Source organism: Chaetodon trifascialis, chromosome 3, assembly GCF_039877785.1.
Source record: "Chaetodon trifascialis isolate fChaTrf1 chromosome 3, fChaTrf1.hap1, whole genome shotgun sequence".
Taxonomy (NCBI): domain Eukaryota; kingdom Metazoa; phylum Chordata; class Actinopteri; order Chaetodontiformes; family Chaetodontidae; genus Chaetodon; species Chaetodon trifascialis.
In genome coordinates, this window is record NC_092058.1 from 17741995 (window position 1) to 17763151 (window position 21157).

The following is a 21157-nucleotide window of genomic DNA, read 5'->3' on the forward strand; positions in this document are numbered from 1 at the left end:
CTCTGACATGATTTAGGTTTTACTGTCAAAAATGTTTAGCCCTAACATTTTGGAGTGGTTGTGACTGTATTTAATGACAGGACATCATCTAGAATCAGGTGAAAATCATACTAATAGCAGCTAGTTATAAAATCCCAGTTCCAAAGAAGTTGGGACGCTGTGTAAAACGTACATAAAAACAATTCAATCATGGGCAAATGAAGTGTGTTCAGCAAAGGCTTCACGAATTGTTCCTGAGCCCATGTAGTAATATCCTTTATACAGTCATGTTTCACAAAGTGGTGAAGTGGTTAAAAAGGATTAGGAAGTGTTCACCTTCTGCTTTCTGCAGATTTTACACAGCATCCTGACCAGGATTGTAAAAACAACCTGGATTCAGAGTCTTGCTTTTAAAACCGCTTCCTCCACTATCACAATTAAAGGTCATAATGACGGATTTCATTTCGACAACCTGTGATTACATTTAATTATCCCATAGTTCCTAATGCATGTGGCTTGCACAGTTGCCAGCGTGTGATGTAATGACTCCATTTCAGCAAGCAATCACACTCAGACAGAAGCACGGTGATAAAGCACCAGTTTTTAAACGCACTGTTCACTACGTTGTTTTTGGCAAGACTGTGAGCATTATTTTTTCACGCCATCACTCTCACCACTGAGTGTCAGTAACGCACCATCAATAGGAGGAAGTACCGCAGAACGCCGGTAATGAGCACAGTGTGGCTGCAGGCTGTGGGAGCGGTGTGTTGGCGCTGTCGTCTGTTGACTTATGTCCACTTGTTGGCTGGGGTCTGCTCTGATTGGACTGTTTCATCCATTATTTGGCACTCCATGTTATTTTATTAACTTTACTCTGAGTGACGGAATTGTCAAAAATAGTGTTTTTGACAATTTTCTTTAGAAATCACTCCTTTAAGGCACATGTGTTAATATGAACGTACGTTATTTTGATCATCCTTACAGCAGGAGGGTGCCACAGTCTCCCTCTTCTACACTGGTGTGACTTTTCAAGTAACACCTCCAGTCTGTTGATGTGGAGGCATTATTTATTGTCCGATCTCCTAAATGAACCAGAGCTCAATCATTCCACCTTTCTCTGATTTCACCACTCAGCTTTCATCTTCTCCACTCAGCTCAGCCACTGAGGGGGTGCAGGTCCACTCTGACCTTCTCCCCAACGCTCATCATGCCAATCGTGGGGTACAAGCCTCCTTCGGGCACGGCCACTTCCCGACGGCCCACCACCTTTCCATTTCTGGTGAAGAACACCTGTTCAAACACCAAAGAGATAATAAGACTATTTGCACTGAAGGCTTTAAGAGTCGCTGGTTTGATATTCCTAGATTTTGACAGCATCTCACCATGACCTTCCTCCCCTCCACATCTTCTCCCCCCTCCTCCTCCTCCTCCTCATCTTCGTTGCCTGCATACAATTCGTTCTGAACCTCAATGGGCTTAGGAAACACCTCGAGGTCCCAGTCGTCTACGTCATCTGTAAGAACCCAGACACAGAAAGGCAGTTAGAGATGGTACATGACGAAGAACAGCGCTTGTGAAACAATATAAAAGATGTTCACCTTCACCATCGACGCTGTAGTCGCGTGGAAACATGATCCCACAGCCCATAATGTCCCCTTCAAAGCAGCGTGGTCCAAACGGGTCCCCGACCCCGCTGCCCTTGAACAGCTTTCCATCATCTACAATGAACCACTGGTTAGTGCTTCATGTCACAGACATGAGAGATCAAGACGGTCAAGACAACACCTGCCATCGCTAAATCTTAAATAAAGCTTTTTGTTTGGTTGAGCAGTGTACCAGAACATCCATCCATTCATCTTCTCAACCACTGATCCTGTTAAGACAACACACTCTGTGCAGACAGACAGAGAGACAGACAGACTGATTCCCACTCACTCCTACAGACAATTTAGAGTTTTCCAGTTCACTTGACCTGCATGATTTAGACTGTGGGAGGAAACCAGAGCAACCGGAGGAAGCCCACGTGCACTCAGGAGAGAACACGGATCAAATAATACACTGGAACAATAACAGTCTTAAGTTTAGTGGAAACTGTTCTCTGTGCGGTGAAAGCCAAAGACAGCCACAGACATCAATGATAACCTTTTAAAAATTTCATTCCGATTGACATCGATAATAATAAAACGTTGACAAATCTGTTCTCAAACAGAAACATGAGTGACAATTTGGTGCCATGACCAATGTGACTATTGGTGACACAGTAAAATAGAGGACAGAACATAAACCACTGGCACTGTCCACAGTGAATGCAGAGAAACACACACACAATGCACCATCATGATGAGCCAGCACCCACCTGCATGGTACGCTATGGACCCTCTGCTCCAGCCTGGATGTCTGTTTTTGGGGTAGTCCTGAGAAACAAAAGAGAAAGTCAGATCTTCTGATTCATCAACACATCAACCAGTCTGAACAATGTCCTCATCCATTTTATGTATTCATTCATTTTCACTGCTGGAAGAACAGTCATTTCCTCTCTGACACTTTTTTGAATAGGGAAAACTCAAATTCAAAATACTTAAAGAAAATATTGCTTCAGTGTTTCGTGTGACAGAAGCTGATGATCTCAGACAGGTGCAGAAAGGACGTAAAAACTTTACGATGAGGTGAAATCAAGCCAAAAGTGTCACTTTTATGAAGGCAGTTTGTGGGACAAACAGCAAACCAACGTCATCGGTCATCAAGCGCTGTGACAGCAGTGACTCTCTGTGTCTGGAGGGACAAACAGAACTCTACTCTGACGTCTTCAGTCTATGGAGGGCAGCCATATAAGTCCCTGTGCGAGCCGAGCACTGGTGTGATGATGGGCACAGAAACAGGTATGAAAATTAGGCGTCGGAAGGAGAAAGCATGAGAAGATAAGACGGAAGCAACACCGCAGAATTAAAGAGACGAGGTGTCTGTAATGACTGGAACAAGACTTTTCCCTGAAGCAACAAAAGAGAAAAGGAATGCACCAAAAACAATTGCACCTTTATCCAACGTAAGCAGCCATTGAGCAACTAGTAACTGCCACGCTGGGACAGAGAGAGAGACACCTTTGTTTTGATTGAGACGTAATGCTTCCCATCAGCAGGCTGATGCGCCTTGTAGGAGATGACGGGGGGATGGAACGAAACCTCAGGAATGACCGTCTGATGGATTTATAATGCTTCAGCAGAACCGCAGACACATTGAGGAAAAACAACTCCTGCAAAACAATCAGCGAAATGACAGAGCTCCATTCTCCACACCGTCTGACCCGGGGGCACGACATGCCCACACAGAGTAACTCATGGCAGAGAAGTCGGGGGGGGGGGCTTCATGTTAAGGGCGAGTGCAGCGGTGATCAACCACCTCCCAGGCAGCGAGCAGCACCACAGCTGGCAAAACAGCAGCGTGATTAGTAAGGCTGATGCTCGAGCAATTAGCGTCCAACAACCGAGAAAGACCAGTGCTGCCCATCCCAGCGGAGAGCAGCGACCTCTGAGACGCACTTCCCTTCAAATCTGCCATTTAAAACGGCACGATGACTGCATCCCGAGCGCTTATTACGCCGATTTTATTTATATTAAACACAATGTGCACAAGTTCATGATGATTTCATAGGAGGCCAAAGGCAGCTGATTGCATCTCTGATGTGTAAACACTCAACAAGTCTTCTCTCAGCCTTATTTCCAAAATATGGATCATCACTTGCTGTCATCATTTCAGATTAAAACCACCAAACTGAGCCAAATTAATTAGGATATCAGCCTTTAATTGCTTCGCCTGAGGAACTGCTGCATGCTTTTAATTCTTCTCTGTTTATTCCACCGTGTGTGCGGTGACTCACAACATGGAAAGAGGAAGTAAAATAAGGCAGAAACTGAAAGAAACTGACACAAATGCAATAATCTCATGTTATCTCATCAGTAACCTTTCGCACACTTGACTGCAGTCTTCTGGATAACATGGCAGATTAGCATGTGAATGGAACAACCTGCTTTCTGTGGAAAACCAGATGCGGGGATGAAATGAGACAATATTTATTCTGTTGTTAGCTTTTCCTCTTTCGGTCATCCATCACTCAGACTGGAAACAGTGAGAGCAGTGATGTGTATGAGGGAGAACGATGACGAGGCGTGAGGGTGGAGGGTGGTGGGGTTTCTTTACTGACAGATAACCACAGAGTGTGTACAGTAAGTAACACGGCGTGTCAGTGATAATGACATGTGGTCATTATGGCGATGACTAAAACAAGGAGCCTCTTACCCTGCGTGCCAGCCCCAGGGCGATATAACACTTCTCTCCAGCATCTGTGATCTCCAGTTCATAGTAGTGGAAGCGTGTGTTGAGAGGCCGGCGGGCCTGAGCCAAGCCCACGTCCATGATGCTCTTCCCTCTACCCATGTACTTCAGCAGCTGCACAGGTAAAGGTAGAACACAGGTTATGGCTGAACACAGAGATTGGATCAATGTCTCTGAACTTTTCTCAGCATCTTAGCACGAGAACTTAAAACAGAATCTCCAGATTCTGAGGTCATTTTCACTATTTTGTTTTATCAAAATCTCTATATTTTAAACTTAAAAATGCACTTGGAGTAAATCAACTTAATGGGTTAAACAAACAAAGCTTAAGTGTTCATTCTGGTCCTCAGTTTACTTTAATGATTAAACACTTTAAGCGATATGTAAAGATGCATTAACAATGGTTCAAATGACTACGTGCCTTTTAGTCTCTTTTAGCTCATGGTTTCTGTTTTCCAGTCCACAAACTCAACTCAGGCAGCTATTTGCAGATAAAAAACTAAATCGACTGTGCGCTACCTGTCCAGCACCAAACAGCAGACAGACAAAGTACAGGTGTTGCATCATGCACATAAGGAGAAACTTCACAGATGTTCTTCATGCACACAGATATGACAATAAGTGTGCATCGTACACTACAGGACATTAAGATTATCATGCCAGAGGGAGCAAAGCACCACCTCATGTGATCTCACATGATGTGAACTAAATGGAGACTGACGTGGTGCAACGACATTGGGAATAAATTGGTTCAAAACTCCTCTAGTTTGAGCCTGGCTTTAGCAGCTAGCTAGCTGGTGAACATAGTGGAGCATCTAGCAGGTGAAGAGACAGATATTTCTCTCATAAAGAAGAGTGAATGTTGGATTTACCTTTGCGCTACGGCCAAAAGCACAAGTCCAAATGAACGCTAATGTATCATGCAAGCAGACTGCTGCTATAGATGTTTCTGTAGCCTAACCTGGTCTGACCAGTGGCTTATGGCGCCTAATGTTAGCTTATGTTAGCTAACTTAAGTAGATATGGCTGACTTAGTGACCCTTCTGTTAGTGTCACACATCGTTTTAGCATAGAACAGTTGCACAGGCTCACTTTAAGCAGCCTGCATGTCCCATATAGAGCTGAGGTCCTGCCTGTTTTCCAAAGAAGCGTCTGTTCCACTAAACCACAATGCTGAATGCATTACTGTCAATATTATTTCTCAAACAGCTCAAACTGTGTTGGAGGCTAATGAGGAACAATGATGACTTCCTTTAAGTGTAGACTGAAAACTCGTTTGTGGGTTTTTAATTGCTTAATTAAACAAATCTAAACACTGCCCAGCTTCACTCAAGCAGGCTGCTAAACCTACTGAGTGTTTAGGTGTGTCAACAAAACCAGAGGAAGAGTTCACTGAAATTATTGTAATGACTCAAAAACTCCTGCATTCACCCCAGATGGCACACTACATTTCACTGCTAGCGACGGTGCGTCTGATCACGCTCTGGCCTGGATGCTGCTCCGCTCTCAGGCTGGTAGAGGCAGGAGTTGAAAAAGAGAAGAGCGAGCATGTTTTATTCACACATTATCCTGTTAGGGACGTTAGATGATGAGGTGAAAAAAGTAGGTTGCGACGTCATGCAGCTCTTTCTTTCCTGGAAAAATAGGGCAGATTTCATCCCTGCACGGCACTGTTTGGGTACTGAAAGCAAAGCTGCGATGGTTTGGTACACGCAGCAGAGGAAATCAGCCCCAACAAAGCTGGATGCTTCTCCAGAGTGACCTTCATAAATGCCATGAACACAAAGGACCATGACACAACCAACAGTGAAGACAAAAGACTTTCATGGTCCATGCGTCTCAGCCCAACAACAGTATCAGGGTGACGGTTGTAACTCAGACCTTTTCTCTTATACCACTGATTTCAGGAACACGTCATGATGTCCACACAGTCCACACCCTGTCACTGAGTCAGCAGCCGAGAATCAGCCTGATCCGATCAGTGTCACCGGGGTTTTAGTAGAAGTCGCTAAGTAAAAAATACACTTTGGGTGTTGACTGACGGTTGTAAATGTGTCTGTTAGATCTATCTATATGCTGAGTAACACTGCTGTTGGCCTTGTTGTTAACATGCAACTCGCTTTGAGGGTGTGCTTGTAAAATTTCTATCAACAAAGACAACATATCTAATATTTTAACACATCAACTTCACTGTTTTTTGTAAATATCTGCTTATTCTGGATTTGATGCAGCAACATGTTTCAAACACGTTGGGAGAGGAGCGACTAAAGACTGGGAAAGATGTGGAACGCTCCAAAAACACCTGTTTGGAACATTCCACAGGTAAAGGGGTTCATTAGTAACAGGTGATAGTATCATGATTGGGTATGAAAGGGGCATCCTGGAAAGGCTCAGTCATTCACAAGCGAGGATGGAGAGCTACTACATGGACTCAGGAACACTTTGTAAATCTGTAAAAGGGTTGTATTTGGGTGGCACAGTGGATGGTGGTAACACTGTGGCCTCACAGCTAGAAGGTCCTGGGTTCGATTCCCGCTGTGGGCACCGGGGGCGTGTCCTCCACCACGCCTTCGTTGCCTGCTCGAGAAAAAAAAGGGAGCCTTTCTGTGTGGAGTTCGCTTGTTCTCCCTGTGTTCACCTGGGGTATCCTCCATAAACCCCCCTACTAAAAACATGTAAGAAGATCACCACCTGACCAATGGTGAGGAAAAAAACTGGGTCCCCGGGAGCCGCTGTCGGCTGGCAGCCCACCGCTCCTGGTCTGGAAGGACTTTCCAGGATGGGTCAAATGTGGAGAAAATAATGTCACTAAGCATGGCATGTGTGCAGTCTCCCCCCCATAACGTGTCTGCAGTGATTAATAAAAGTATATCTTAATCTTATTTTCTGTGATCTAGAACAGTTTTAACACATGTGATGACGAGTCAACTCACGGCTTGAACTGACGACGTCTCATCAACCAGGAAAATCATTGGTCGGAGCAGCATTAACTGGATGAGACCAACAGTGTTTGAAATGTGTGATCTCATTACACTCAACCACTGTCACATCAGCACCGATAGCAACATTATGCTGGTTCACTAGCTTAAAGCTGAAATCATACACATATTTAAATATATCACATTTTAAGCTTCATTCATCAGCATTTACACACTGACTCATTTCTGGAGAACTTGTGTTTTCATCAGACACGTCTTCTCTTCCTCTGTGTCAAGCACAACCTCAGCTCCACTGCTGTCACTGCAGCTGACCTCATTTGAATGAAAGCTGAAAGTAAATCAGCAATCTCTAAACAATGTGTGTCCTTTTCAGTTTATTTCATGGCAATATTGGATTTTGTGTGTCTTCATAAACAGTGTTTAACACACCTGCACATCAACACTTTTAAAATGTACCCAATAAATTCGTGACCTAACACAGAATCTCAACTAACAGCAAAATCAATGGAATAACACTTGAAGTGAGTGTTTGGACAAATGGAGAGAAACTGCGGAGGCACAAATAGATACAGAAACCCAGAAACCAGGATACATAAACCAAAACTTACATTGTCACAATAAAACATCACCATCAAAGCGTGCTGCTCTGTATCTCATGAGCCTTGAAATCCCACATCTTGCTTTGTGACTGACTTGTTTTTCTGTCCTGACAGCTCTCATGTAGTGTTAAGACGTGCACATGTGTAATTGATGAGTTCCAGGGAGATCAGACTGCGGTTTGTGAGCCCTGCATTCATACAGGACAGGGCCAAATTTGTAGAAATAAAGGATAATTAAATGTGCGGGTGGCATACAAGTTACTCGCTTCTGCCTGAGGGCCATTCACCTGCGATCCCCTCCCATCCTTTTCAATTCAGGTTTTGTGAGTATCAACGGCTGAGTCAAACACAAACACTGCAGCCCCCGTCACAGGGAGGGGTGGACACCCAATGAGAGACAGAGAGAGAGACAGAAACAGAGAGACAGAGAGAGAGAGAGGTCAAGGAGCACACTAAAGAAAATAGTGTTTGTATTATTTTTTGTTATCTCTTCTTGTTAAGTATTTACCAAAAGCTTAAAATTTACTTCAGAATTTCAGTGTTTACTCTGAGATTTGGTTTAGGACTCAAGTGACATCGTTGGAGAAGATCTGTCAGATTTTGTGCAGCTCCCTCTGGAGCCACAAAAGGCTTTATACAAGCTTTTTTCTCATATGCAGGTGCATTCTCCAGACCTGTAAACAGACAACCTGTCACAGTTTTATTTTTGTTGTATGTTGTATGTTGTATGTTGTTGTTGTAATGTCCCTGATCAGCAGAACTCACAGCAGAATTAGTAAAACTATAACAATGAAACTTTTTTCCTGTCTCTGCAGCAGGACTTACCGTGCCAGTCACCTTGACGTCATGGAGACGGCCCCAGTCCTCTTCATGACTATCCACTATCATCTGTCCATCATCCTCTTCCGTCACCCATTCAGCGTTCAGGTCCAGCAGCACTTCTTCCCCCAGGGAATGCATTCCCACAGCAGGGTAGAGGCCATCAGGAAAGGCTGGGAGTTCCACACTTCCGACCTTAGCACACATTCAGGCACAGCATCATTTAGGGAAAAGTAGCTGAGAACCACAAATCAATTCATTTATAAGATTGTACAGGTAATTTCTGTCCAGGCCAAAGTAATGTGATAGTAATGGAGTACTTACTTCCTTGCCATTCTTGGTAAAAAACACTGTCAACTGTCCGTCATCTGAGTCCAGACATATTCCACAGCCGATTCTGTCACCTCTGCAGCATTTTGGACCAAACTGCTGTCCTACAGTGTTACCATTATACAGCCTGTGGAAAGACAAGTAGGAGAGGTTCAACAGCTGATCATTAAGTTCATCATTGTCAGATTTTGTAGATAGAAGACAAAAAACTGAATGCAATCCAACAAACTGTATTTACAGGCAACAGATTTACAAAGTGTTCCTGAGCCCATGTATTAATATCCTCTCTACAGTCATGTGTTCACAAAGTGGTGAACCTTGCTCCATCCTCGCTTGTGAATGACTGAGCTTTTCCAGGATGCCCCTTTCATACCCAATCATGATACTATCACCTGTTACCAATGAACCTGTTTACCTGTGGAATGTTCCAAACAGGTGTTTTTGGAACATTCCACATCTTTCCCAGTCTTTAGTCGCTCCTGTCCCAACGTGTTTGAAATATGCTGCTGCATCAAACTGTTTTGGTACTGTTTTCAATTGAGCATATGTCAAAAAAGATAAGCAAATTGTCACATTCTCTGTTTTACACAGCATTTTTTTGGGTGGTCCGTTTTTCTGCCAACAACCTAAACCCCATTTCACTTTCAATTCAATTCAATATTCCTTTATCGTCCCTCGAGGGGAAATTCCAAATTTCACAGCAGCATCAATAAGTGAATAGAATATTCAAAAAGACAACAAGTGTGTGCAATTAACACAGTATATACAAAGGGGCATAATAGAAAGAGAAAGAGAAACAACATCATCATCCTAAGAAAATGTACTGAAAATACTGCACAGGTTATTGTCCAGGTGCACAGATTGTCTCACATGTTCATGTTCAGTTCAGTTATTGCACAGATTTTTGCTTCATGGTCTGACTAGTAATGTGAAGACAGTTGCTGTGGGAAAAGTAGACATCTGCAGGGCAGCTGAAAATTCTCAAAGCTTTCCTATTAACATAATGATGAAATGTTAATTAACATACCTGATAAGTCACATCAGCATATGAAATGTATCAGTAAAACGTTCACTGACATCGTATTTCACTTGCTTTGTGACAAAATAGGCAATCTCACAATACACTATGCACACTTTTTATGGTAATGTTCAGGCACTGGCAGCTCTGGATTGAGGTTTGGGATAGATTACGGTCTGTTTTAATAAAGAAAATGTCAGCACTGGCTTGAGACTTCAAATTCTTTATTAACATTAAACTGGAATGGCATGAACCCTTGATTTTACTGTCACAGTTCTGCACTTTGTGCGCCCACCATCCACCCCGACCACCTCCCTGCACCTCCAGTGCAGTACATAAATGTAGCGTTTCATTCATTCAAATAAACGTTGTCCCTGAGCACAGTCCAGGGCCAGGCAGCGATTACACTGTCACCACAACATTATTGTGAAAACAATTTAGTAATATACAGACGGCTGCTCCGTGTGAGCCCATCAGCGTGGCAGAAGCAGCGCTGCACACCACGTTTCCCTGCCAAAGAGGGCTGCAGATGGACTGACTGAGCTTGAATACGAGAGGACATTACCCAGCCCCACCCACTCCCTCCATCTCTCCTCATCCACACACAGACAGCAGAGTTGGGGGCTTTTGGGAATTATAGTTGTAGATTTTTTTCTTTTGTCAGAAAGATTGGAGGCTATTTGAAAAACGTTGCCAGCTGAGGTCGATGGCTGCTTGTCATTCACAATCTCCCTCTCCCATCATTTCCGATCATCTATCTACTGTCAAAGGTCTAATGGAGCCAGCAGCGCTTGTGTGCTGTTGATGTGACATTTTTAGGGGTTACTGAATTTACATCAATTTACAAAATGCTGTCATAAACACCTGAAACATTCACAAGGTTGATAACTGATCTTGTACAACAAATCCTGGTGTTTGCTGTATCATTACAGCTGCTCTAAAGAGGCGGTCTGACATAAGTGTGTGGTTTCTCAAACCTCCAGTCAGTGCCTCAAACGTCAGAACAGATACTCTTGTCTCTTTCCAAAGGCAGGACATAGAGGAGACGTGTGACATTACGCTGCTGCATCTCCATGTCCTGTGTCATTAAAAACATGTTCACTCTACAGCGTGTAAAGAAAACCCCCCTTGTCACATACTTGCCATCATCAGCATGAAAAGCCACAGAGTGTGGGAGCCAGCCTGGCTGATGGTCCAGCTTGTAGAACTGAGGCACCAGACCCACAGCAATCATTCCCCTCACTCCTGTATCGGTGATTTTCACCTGCAGAGACCACAGGCTGAATTAGCACCAAGAAACATTGAGAGGTGTCTTAAAACAGTAATATCAGCAAATGTGCCTCATTTCATGTGACATTCAGAGGCGTGAGCATCAGAACACAGCCAGTAGTTTTGGATATTACTGTTTCTTCAGAACAGTGTGATGAGTCACTTTATCCTTCCTCTGATACATCTTAGGACGCCAACCTTGAATTGAAAAGACACTGTTGTAACACCCAGCACAACGAGTCATGAACCATTTTTCACTGAGAGGCAGCAGAAACAGAACAAAGTGTGATGAGGCAGAGGAAGAGGAGGCGTATTTTATCTATTCTTCTATTCTCTTTTGGTGGGTGTTGCCAGGCAAGGGTGATTCAGCCACTGAGATCAAATAAATAACATGCACAGTACCAGTAGGTTATGTTCACAAAATGATGCTTATACAGCCAACACTACTTTATAATTCAATGTAAAATACTAAGAGTTTACAGCCAGCAAGCTGCTCTGTGAAGGTGTACTGAAGCACAGTGAGGCTTTGTGCTAAATGCTAATGCTAGCAGAATGCCAACTACCATGCTGATGGATAGCAGGTATAATGTTTGTTGATCTTACTTTAGCATTTTAGCATGTTATTACCTGACAATTAGAACAGGCCAGCTAAGGCTCATTAGATTGTCATTAGTTTTACAGCTAGGCAGTCATAAACTAAAGTACTGGACATATAAACGTTTGATGCTGGTGCCGCTAATGGTGTTGGGATCATCAGAGGGATTCAGTCTCGATCGTCACGAATGTCTGTACAACATTTCATAGCCATCTATCCAATAGTAGTTGAGATATTTCAGTCGAAGTGGTCTACCTCCTAGTTCATAATTGACATTTTATTGAAGGAAAATCATCCAAACGGACATAAAAATCTTTATAATGCCCACGTGAGTGCTGCAGGGTTATTAAGATAAGGATATTAAGTTAAGATCAGGCTCTACCCCAGATTTTTACATGCCATTTCGTTTTGCTTTTGGGTTGACAAGACTTCTCTTTTCACTTCATGAGATTTCCAAACCCACCTGAAACCCTACAGTATCTCTTTGTACGTGCTGCATGTTGATTCAAAGTGAAAAACCCTTCAGTAAAGAGCTGGCCTTCACCATTGTTATCATAACTGAATACTGACCATATGACATCATCCCTGGGGAGCCCTACATGAACGCACTGCAATCAGAGCACGGCTGGCAAATCCAGGGCAAGGAGAAGAGGAAACTGTCAAGTTCTTTCCCATGACCTCAACACTGGTCTCCTGAGAGAGACAAGTAATACGTCCCCATTTTCTGTGTCAGTGTGAACCCTAAAATCTACTATCAGCATCCACTTTACTACCATTTGTAAGCCTATATTTCTCATTTACGTAAATGGCTTCCTCCCTCCTCTTACGTGACTCCCACAAAGTGAGTCACAATAATGAAACACACGTTAAGTATAAAGGTTGAGCGGGTTAGTTACTGTTTCACTACACGTCAGACCGGGGGCAGGATGTGTGTGTTAGGCAAGTTTGGACACGGTTTATTCAGAGAAGCGGTCCCTTCGTCTTCGAATGTTTGTGCACTGCAGAGAAATAAACAAACCAGCACATGGTTGGTGGTGACCTGGGACTTATTTGGCTCTGTGAAACGGATTTGTCGGGGCTGAGATAAGAAAGGCCCGGCATCAGATCGAGTCATTGCACCCATCAATAATAATATAATGTCAGCAAGTGGACATTTTAGACCCCATTTTACAGGGTAAACATTTTCAAACAACCCGCAGAGCTAACATTATCTTAATTAACTGGCCAGTTACAGCTGATAAAACCTGCCCAACACAGCTGTGATTTCAGGCAGCAAGGTCGACAGTGACGCCTGCTTTTGTCCGACTGAAATCAAGGACTCGCCGATTTAGAGTTCGAGTAGAAAGTCTGCCTTCATTTTCACTGTAAACAGCATGTATTCAGTGCTGGGATGGAGTACCTGACAGGTATAGCAACAGTAACTAAGAGGAATGGGACTTATAACACCTCTGGTATGAAGTGAATTTATCTTTTTTGACTTTTTTTTTTTTTTTTTTTTTTGCATTTTTCCAATTCTCCTCTGATGCCAAAACCTATTGTCATCTCCTCTTAATCACAAAGGCTTTACAATAAAAATGATGCAATCAGACATGTTTTCTGTGTCAACATCACAGCTGTTCAAGAAAAGGTGTAAGCTGGCAAACCTGCTCAGCATGCAGAGGAGAATCGTTTCAATCCGAAAAATGAGGCTGGTATTATCTGTGCCGACTGTTTCGGACTGTGCTCATGATTTTGACATAACATGACTTGAAGAATCAGTACTAGAATACAACAAATGTATTTCCAAGCTGAAAGATCTTTGTTTCTTAGATAAGTGTCCTGATTTCTTTTTCACTATGGCTCTAAAGGATGAAGGCAAGCAGTCAGACATGATGGCATGATGACCTGCCAAGTCTCCTCTCATCATCACAGAACAAGAGCTGTGTCCTAAAGCCAAAATACATATGAATTCACTTATTTCCAGACCCGAGGAGCTCCTCTAGGTCTGTTGTGCACTGCATTGTGGGGCAGTAAGTGTCTGTCAATACCTCAAATAATAATTTGCATGTATACAGGCATCCTTGATAATAAATGAAAATGAAAAATAACATTCTAGTGGATTTCAAGCTAAAAAACTCTTGAGGTTCTGTGTACAACATGAATAAGACAGAAAATGATCATTTGACATGTACTCAAATGAAAACAGTACAAAGACAATATATCTAATGTTTGACCTCATCAGCTTCTTGATTTTTGTAAATATGTATTCTAAATTTGATGCACTGACACGTTTCAAACAAGTTGGGACAGGAGCGACTAAAGACTGGGAAAGATGTGGAACGCTCCAAAAACACCTGTTTGGAACATTCCACAGGTAAACAGGTTGATTGGTAACAGGTGATAGTATCATGATTGGGTATGAAAGGGGCATCCTGGAAAGGCTCAGCAGTTCACAAGCGAGGATGGAGAGAGGTTCACTAATTGTCACTCCTGTGCCACATTAATAGCCTTAGATTGAGAGGAAATGATCAACTCTTACTTCATAATAGCGATTTCTTCTCGATAATGGCCTGGCCGCCACAAAACAACCCACTTCATCTGAATTTCCATGATACCTACAGAGACATCCGAGGAGAAAAACAACTTATTACTATAAATATCACTTCTGCCAGATGCGAACAGAGTGAATTCTCAACAAGCGGAGGAAGGGACCAAACCACTCCAGAGTGCAGTTCAAACTCTCGTGGTGCCATCACTGTTACCTGAGTATGTCTCCATCTCTCAGCATCCTTTTGAGACGCTCCCGGTATCGCAATGCTCGCACTTCACGAATTTCTCGAATTCGCCTCCTCCAGTTCTGAAAGCGATAATGGAGGTTGATGTCTTCCATGTCTGAAAATCATTACAATCTAGGACACGGAGGGAAACAAATGAAAAAGATGTGTTAGTGATTTAGAGAATCCTAAATTTCAACTAAGATTAGATACTAATCTGAAGAAAACAGACTGTTTTATGTACACAATGTATCTGCTGATTTTTTCAATTAAGCATTCAAACAAAAGTCTCCACTGTTTGTTCAGTCAATCATTACAGCCATAAAAGCTGTTGGGCGTAAGGGATACAAACACAGCAACAGCAAGGTCCTCCTTGAAAACACAGCAAACATCTTTGACCACAACATGATTACCAGTGTTGCCTGACAACAAGAAAGACCTGGGTTTGAACCTCAGGCCAAACCCTTTGCGTGAGGAGATGGTGCGTTTGTTTTTTTCCATTTTAGTTTAATCCCACATTCCAAAGACAAGCAAAGGCCTGGACAGTGACTGTACACTGCCAACAGGCATCAACGTGAGTCCCCTATTCGTGTTAGTCCTGTGATGGTCAGGTGTGGGTGTCTTCCACCCAATGTCAACTGTGACTGACTCAAGTATAGACTGGCTCTTCTGTTAATACTGTGAGAGACATCCGGTTCACTGATGTGTCTCTAGACTGAAATACTGCAGACCTAAACACCAACATTTGAACTCAATGCCCCACTGGTGTAGGATGCGAGTAACGATTATTTTCATTATTGGTTCATCTGCTGATTATTGTCTCAGTGAATAAATCAATAGTTTAGTCTCTAAAGTGTCAGAACAACACTTGCCTGAATGTCAGATAACTAGACAAGAAAAACAACAAATCTGAAAACTTGAAATAAAGGGATTTAAGAAAATTTGGCATTTTGCTCAATAAATGACTGCTGATGAATGATTAATCTATTATCACAGTGTTCACGGATTATTTTTCTGTCAATCAACTAATCGATTCAGCACCAGCCCAGCACTGGTGCACTTTAACCTGTGCACTTAATTGGAATTTATTGTCGGGTTATGTAATCAAAGTCAGGGTGAATGAGGTGAACACACCTTTTTAAAAGAGTAGGGTCATAAGGAACAAGAACAAGTGTTTGACTGCTTGGTTTTTTAAGTTTCCCTGACAGAACGACGTGGAGTTCTCGCTTACTGACATTTTAAGTTTCGTTATTGAAAGACTGAAAGTAATTTAAGGGCGATTTTGTGATGATGAAACCAAGTTAACAGCCCACATACGACTGAATAAAAGAGTTGAAGCTTTAGCTGCTAATGTGATTTATACAAATGTATACAAATGATGTATACAAATATGCGACATCGTATTAGCTTTTGTTGCGCTAACTTGTCTGGTTTACCTATTTCCGAGCCTTCCATAAACATAGCATCGCATTTCCCAAACTACTGGCAGGACTCTGTTGGCCGGCTAGCTGCTTTCAGCGATACAACATAACCACGCTGTTTGGCTAATAATGTCCAGAAAACATGACTACATCCCGAGTTATCCATAAACTATTAAATACCTATTTGTCTCGTGTTGGTTCCTTACTTTTTATAAACGTGTAACGCGTCGTCCTTTGGTTTTTCTTCCAATTTTAAGGAGATGAAGTCTGTCACTTCAGGTCCAATCTGCGCTGCCGGAAGTCCCGCCCTCTCAACCAATCGCATCACAGGACAAATACAACGTCATTAACCTGTGCCGTGCCGAGTGCGCGCGCTCGCGTGTGTGTATAAAGTTTTTTCTCGAATTTTTTATATTGCATCTTTTTTATATACAGTTTATATGAGAGGTACACGTATATAGACTGGGGAAAGACTTTTTATGAAAAAATGAAAAGTGTAATGTAATGTTTAACTGTCTGGAATTTGACTTCTTATGATTTGGTCTATAGTCTAAAAGCAATGAGACCTACTTTACAGTCATTTTTAATGTAGTATTGTTTTCCATTTGGAACAAACCACAGAGTCGCTGAAGCTGTGCTTTAAGATAAGATAAGATAAGATGAGATCAGATAAGATAAGATAGGATAAGATAAGATAAGCCAGCAAGTATTACAAGGTAGCAAGTATTACAAAAAACACAGTGGCATAAAAGGGTCGAGATAAATAAGTGTACAGGATACAGAATAGAAAACAAGTATGTATATGTACATTTGTACAGATTATAAAAATACCAAACGCCATAAATATCCTACTGCCATGAAAGGTACTATTGCCAATATTCTTATTAGAAAAACTACTAATGTCAAATGTTGTATTGTACTTGAGAAATACTAATGCACTTGAGAAACACTAGGTCTATGTATATGCACAGTATATACAGTTTATAAAAAATACTGTTGCCAATATGGATAATAAATAGTGTTATTGCACAGTTCAGATAAATATACAACTTAGAAATGGATAATGTGAGCATATATTAGAATTGATAACAGCAGTGCAAGAGTGGGCTTATGATGTAGAATTGAAAAAGACAACATCAACACAGAGCTACATTACATGATGTTGCACTGTGTTTATAGTCACAGTAAGGAGGACAGTCCATCGAGGTTGGGTTTAAACATCTTTTCCCTGTGGTCGTAATCTGTGAGAAGCATAAAGAAGAGAAAGACACCAAAACCACCAAAACTCCTTCTGTAAGTGAAGCATATGTTACTTAGGATACAAGATGTTGGTAATATGAATAAAATCTTCTATCACAGTGTAACTGTTTGTTGTGATACCGTTATAAATCATTATATAGGCGAATACAATTTATAGAAATTGAATGAAATAAATTGAACCCATTATATAAAACACATGAAAAGGAAAGACCAGATGGGACTGTTTTTGTCAACAAATCAAGATTTCTCATCACATTCATGCAAATCCTACGAATTCAGTATCGCCCACAGAGGCCTAATGGGTATTAAGGGATAAATCATTCACATTAAGTAGTCTTACCTTTACTTAAGAGATATTTAAGTCATTATACTCATTCTCTTTCTGTCCGTGCATTGGTCTTCGTTTGTAACTAAATAGTATTTGTACCTGAGATCAAGCGGTCACAAGCTGGATATCAATACATCAAGTTAGAAGACAGGCTGTCAGACTTTTTAAGATCGTGTCTTCTAATTTAATCTGTTTGTGACTCACAGACAGTGGAATTTGCAGGGTGGGACTTTTTTGCTCGTGGCTATTAATGTCTTAGTCATCCAACCTTGAGTGGCACTCCTTCAGCCTCTCAGTGTCGATCGCTTCCTCTGAATCTTTAGCCCTGCAGTTACACTCATTGTAAACACGAAGTGTTTGTTTAGTGGTTGCTATTTAAAGAAAAGTCACAACAATGTCCAAAATAAGGATGATAAGAGTAGAAGTATCAAAAATACCTTTACTATGGTTAGTAACTGAGTATTTTTTTCACAGTGCTTGTATTGTTTTGAGTTTATTTGTACTTTTTTTTTTTTTTTGCTGAATTTATGTGCTTGTGCATTACAAACTATGCTCGGAGTATTACATTGTTGGCTCACTATAATCACCATAAATTGCACAGTACTGTGGCAAAACTGATTATAGTGTAATTTACTGTATAAAAACATTTTAATGTTATATTTGGTTGAGGTTGAGCTAAATTTAACTGTTTGCATTATATTTAATAATGTCCTTAGAGGTTTTGTATGTAAAATCTGTAAAGCAGCAAGTAATTACCACCATCAGATAAGTATAGCGGAGTAAAAATATTTGCTTGTGAAATGTAATGAAGTATAAAGAAGCATTAATTGGAAGCACTTGAGTAAATTACAACTACTGAAAAATGACAGTACTTGAATAAATGTACTTAGTTAGACTCCACCGCTGCTGATGGCCTTACTTTTTCATTTTATTTTGTACTTTCAGTTTACAGCTAAAGGTGACCGATGACCAAACACAAAACCTAATAAATTCTCTACAGACAGATGGAACAATTCCAGTGGATGTTCCTTTTTGACGATGAACAGCAGTAATTTTAAAACTTCCGTGGTGGATTTCTGCTCTGCTGAGCCTTGATCGGTTACACAAAAGCATCACCTCTGTAAATAAATGACCCTCTCAATAGGGAAAAGGCAGAGCAATGAAGGGGCATGCCCAGCAGTCACTTGTGATTTATGTCGGCGTAGAAAACATTACAATCCTGCAAGATGACAGACAACAAATGGTATGAGCATGCGTGAGTTTGTATGTGTCAGAGGCGAGGGGAAACGGGGAGTGCTCAGCTGTGTGGAAATGAGAGGGAAAACTAACATTCTCCATCACGTACCCTCCCATACCTTTCCCTACTGGTTGGGGCTCTTTAAAAGCAGCTGCCAGAGTTGCCTGTCAGTCCCATTATCACTCTGTCTTGGCTTGAGGGAATTGCTATCCACCTTTCAATACACAGACAAACTGCAGTCAGTGGATCTAAGATCAGAAAAAGTCAGTTGTAGGAGAGAGGACAGTTACCATCTATTAGCGGACGACTTCCAGACCTCAGTGTGAGATGCTGCTGTATGTAAACGTCATGATGCTGCTCCTCCTGCAGCCGGCTCTGTCAAGCCCAGCGCCGCTGACCACTCCATCCAGAGGGTGTCCCACCTGTAAACCAAAGCCCACACAGAGTCAGCCGTCTGTAGATTTAAACAGCACCACTCTGGCCGTTGGAGAGCCATGTGGGGTCTACACTCTGAGCTGTGGCCACGGTCTACGTTGTGCACCTCCAGAGGATGAACCGAGGCCCCTCCGAGCCCTGCTGGAAGGCAGGGGAGTCTGCAGCAACGCCAGCAGCAGTGGCCCGACTGAAATTATCCAGACAGCAGGTAAGAGTTAGACTCTGTGCCTGCAGGACGATGAGAATGAATGAAGCAGAGGCAGCTGAGGCATTTTCAACACCAACTGTCAGCATTTACCAATTTATCTGTCAGGTTTGGACTGTTTTGCTTTCTTATATTTCACATTCAATCAACAAATGAGGGTTCAGTACGTCTTCCTGTGATCGTTCACGATTTCGTAATAGTCAAGAGAATATTTGAACAGAGAAACGCACCTGTGTTTACACACTCAGTTTATTCCTGCTGCCGGATGAGCTGTTACATAAAAACATCAGCACGCGGAGATGTAGTGATATTTCACCACATCCAAACAAGCCACTGATTTGTTTTTTCAAGATGGGTTTGAGGAGTTCACAAAGAGTAATTGGAGCTAATCTCAAAATGAAATGAATGAATCTATTCACGCAGTAATCAGCTACCAATGCTAAATGTTTTGTCTCTATCTCATTTTAGAGCCAGCACCTACTGAGAATCCAGATGAGGTGAAAATGCTCTCTTATCTGACAATCTCAATAATTCAGAGAAACAGCACGTGGGCGTCATGTAATCAGGCTCGCACTTACATGTATCTGTTGATCCCTGTTCCTTCCTACAGGCTCCATGTCGTAAACTGCTCACTACACTTATCAAAGGTCTTGATGCTCATTTATTCGACTCACATCATGACATCTACATGCCCAACTGTGACAAGCATGGTTTCTTCAGGAAGAAGCAGGTGAGTCTGCGGACAAGACGGTGGGAATGATTGAAATCATACTTTCCTATCCACATGTGGTTTGTATTTCCAGCTGCAAAAACCTGATCTATTTACTCTGTTGGTGCAGTGTTGGTCATCTCGAGGTAAGCAGCGTGGCAAGTGCTGGTGTGTGGATCAGAACGGCATGCCGGTCTCCTCAAACACTAACGAGAAGGGTGGTCTGAGCTGCTAAAATGCACGAAGCCTGGACTGAAGCAGAGCAGGCTGAAGCTTCATTGCCGTTAAAGATGAAGGAACACCAAAGTGTAACGGAGCTCAGCACAGTCTCACATTTCATTCTCCACCAGCCAGAAGCAGTTCTCCGCAATTGAGAAACTGATCCAGAATCAGGTGTACCTTTGTCTCCTTGCGCCCTCTACTGAACAGATTAGGACTGTATTAATTAGACATTTCTTTCATATACTTGTATTCGGCATAGATGTCACATTGTGTCGATTTGAAAGAGACTCTGTAGAGATAATTGTGCTAACCTGAACTGTCTCTTGCCCAGTAACAAACCAAATAATACTAAATGCACCATTAATGTTCATACCATCAACCAAGTTTCAGGAACAATATGATTTGGACCAATGTATCGTATTTATACGTATATTTTCAGTATTTTATTTTACCTTGAAACCACTCTAAGTGTATTACTGTAATTGCTGTACATAATCCTATTTATGTTACTTTGAATATGATAATCTATTTATGTTAATATTGATGGCCATTTGAATAAGTAATTTATCAGTGGTTGCCCCTGAGAGGTATGGACACCTATTATTATTTTAAAAACCTGCATTTCTCATGTAGAGTTAGATGGGGGGGGCATCATTATTATGATTTTCTTCTGATTTCATTTATAACGAAAATTTGCCTTTTGAACAATA

At 41.9% G+C, this 21157-nt stretch overlaps 2 protein-coding genes across 2 annotated transcripts; one reads left to right on the forward strand and one right to left on the reverse strand.

Moving 5' to 3' along the window:
• Positions 1–12: 12 nt before the first annotated feature.
• On the reverse strand, positions 13–16359 carry LOC139328889 (SPRY domain-containing protein 3-like). Its single transcript, XM_070958959.1, has 11 exons — positions 16258–16359; positions 14619–14765; positions 14396–14471; positions 11153–11277; positions 8990–9122; positions 8672–8860; positions 4273–4422; positions 2336–2393; positions 1578–1697; positions 1362–1492; positions 13–1269 (listed from the first exon to the last, which is right to left on the reverse strand). Exons 2-11 carry the CDS (start codon positions 14744–14746, stop codon positions 1135–1137), a joined length of 1245 nt encoding a protein of 414 aa, XP_070815060.1. The 5' UTR covers positions 14747–14765; positions 16258–16359; the 3' UTR covers positions 13–1134.
• Positions 16360–19203: 2844 nt separating this feature from the next.
• On the forward strand, positions 19204–20460 carry LOC139329198 (insulin-like growth factor-binding protein 6). Its single transcript, XM_070959384.1, has 4 exons — positions 19204–19519; positions 19985–20013; positions 20127–20246; positions 20356–20460. The coding sequence occupies exons 1-4, from the start codon at positions 19204–19206 to the stop codon at positions 20458–20460; spliced, it is 570 nt and encodes a 189-aa protein (XP_070815485.1).
• The last annotated feature ends 697 nt before the right edge of the window (positions 20461–21157 follow it).

Coding starts and splice junctions, on each gene's coding strand:
- LOC139329198 (XM_070959384.1), top strand. CDS start 19,204: ATGCTGCTGTATGTAAACGTCATGATGCTGCTCCTCCTGCAGCCGGCT. Junction 19,520..19,984: donor TGAAATTATCCAGACAGCAG/GTAAGAGTTAGA, acceptor ATCTCATTTTAG/AGCCAGCACCTACTGAGAAT. Junction 20,014..20,126: donor CTACTGAGAATCCAGATGAG/GTGAAAATGCTC, acceptor TCCTTCCTACAG/GCTCCATGTCGTAAACTGCT.
- LOC139328889 (XM_070958959.1), bottom strand. CDS start 14,746: ATGGAAGACATCAACCTCCATTATCGCTTTCAGAACTGGAGGAGGCGA. Junction 11,278..14,395: donor GAAGAAATCGCTATTATGAA/GTAAGAGTTGAT, acceptor TGGTCTCTGCAG/GTGAAAATCACCGATACAGG. Junction 4,423..8,671: donor ACGTCAAGGTGACTGGCACG/GTAAGTCCTGCT, acceptor TTACCTGTGCAG/CTGCTGAAGTACATGGGTAG.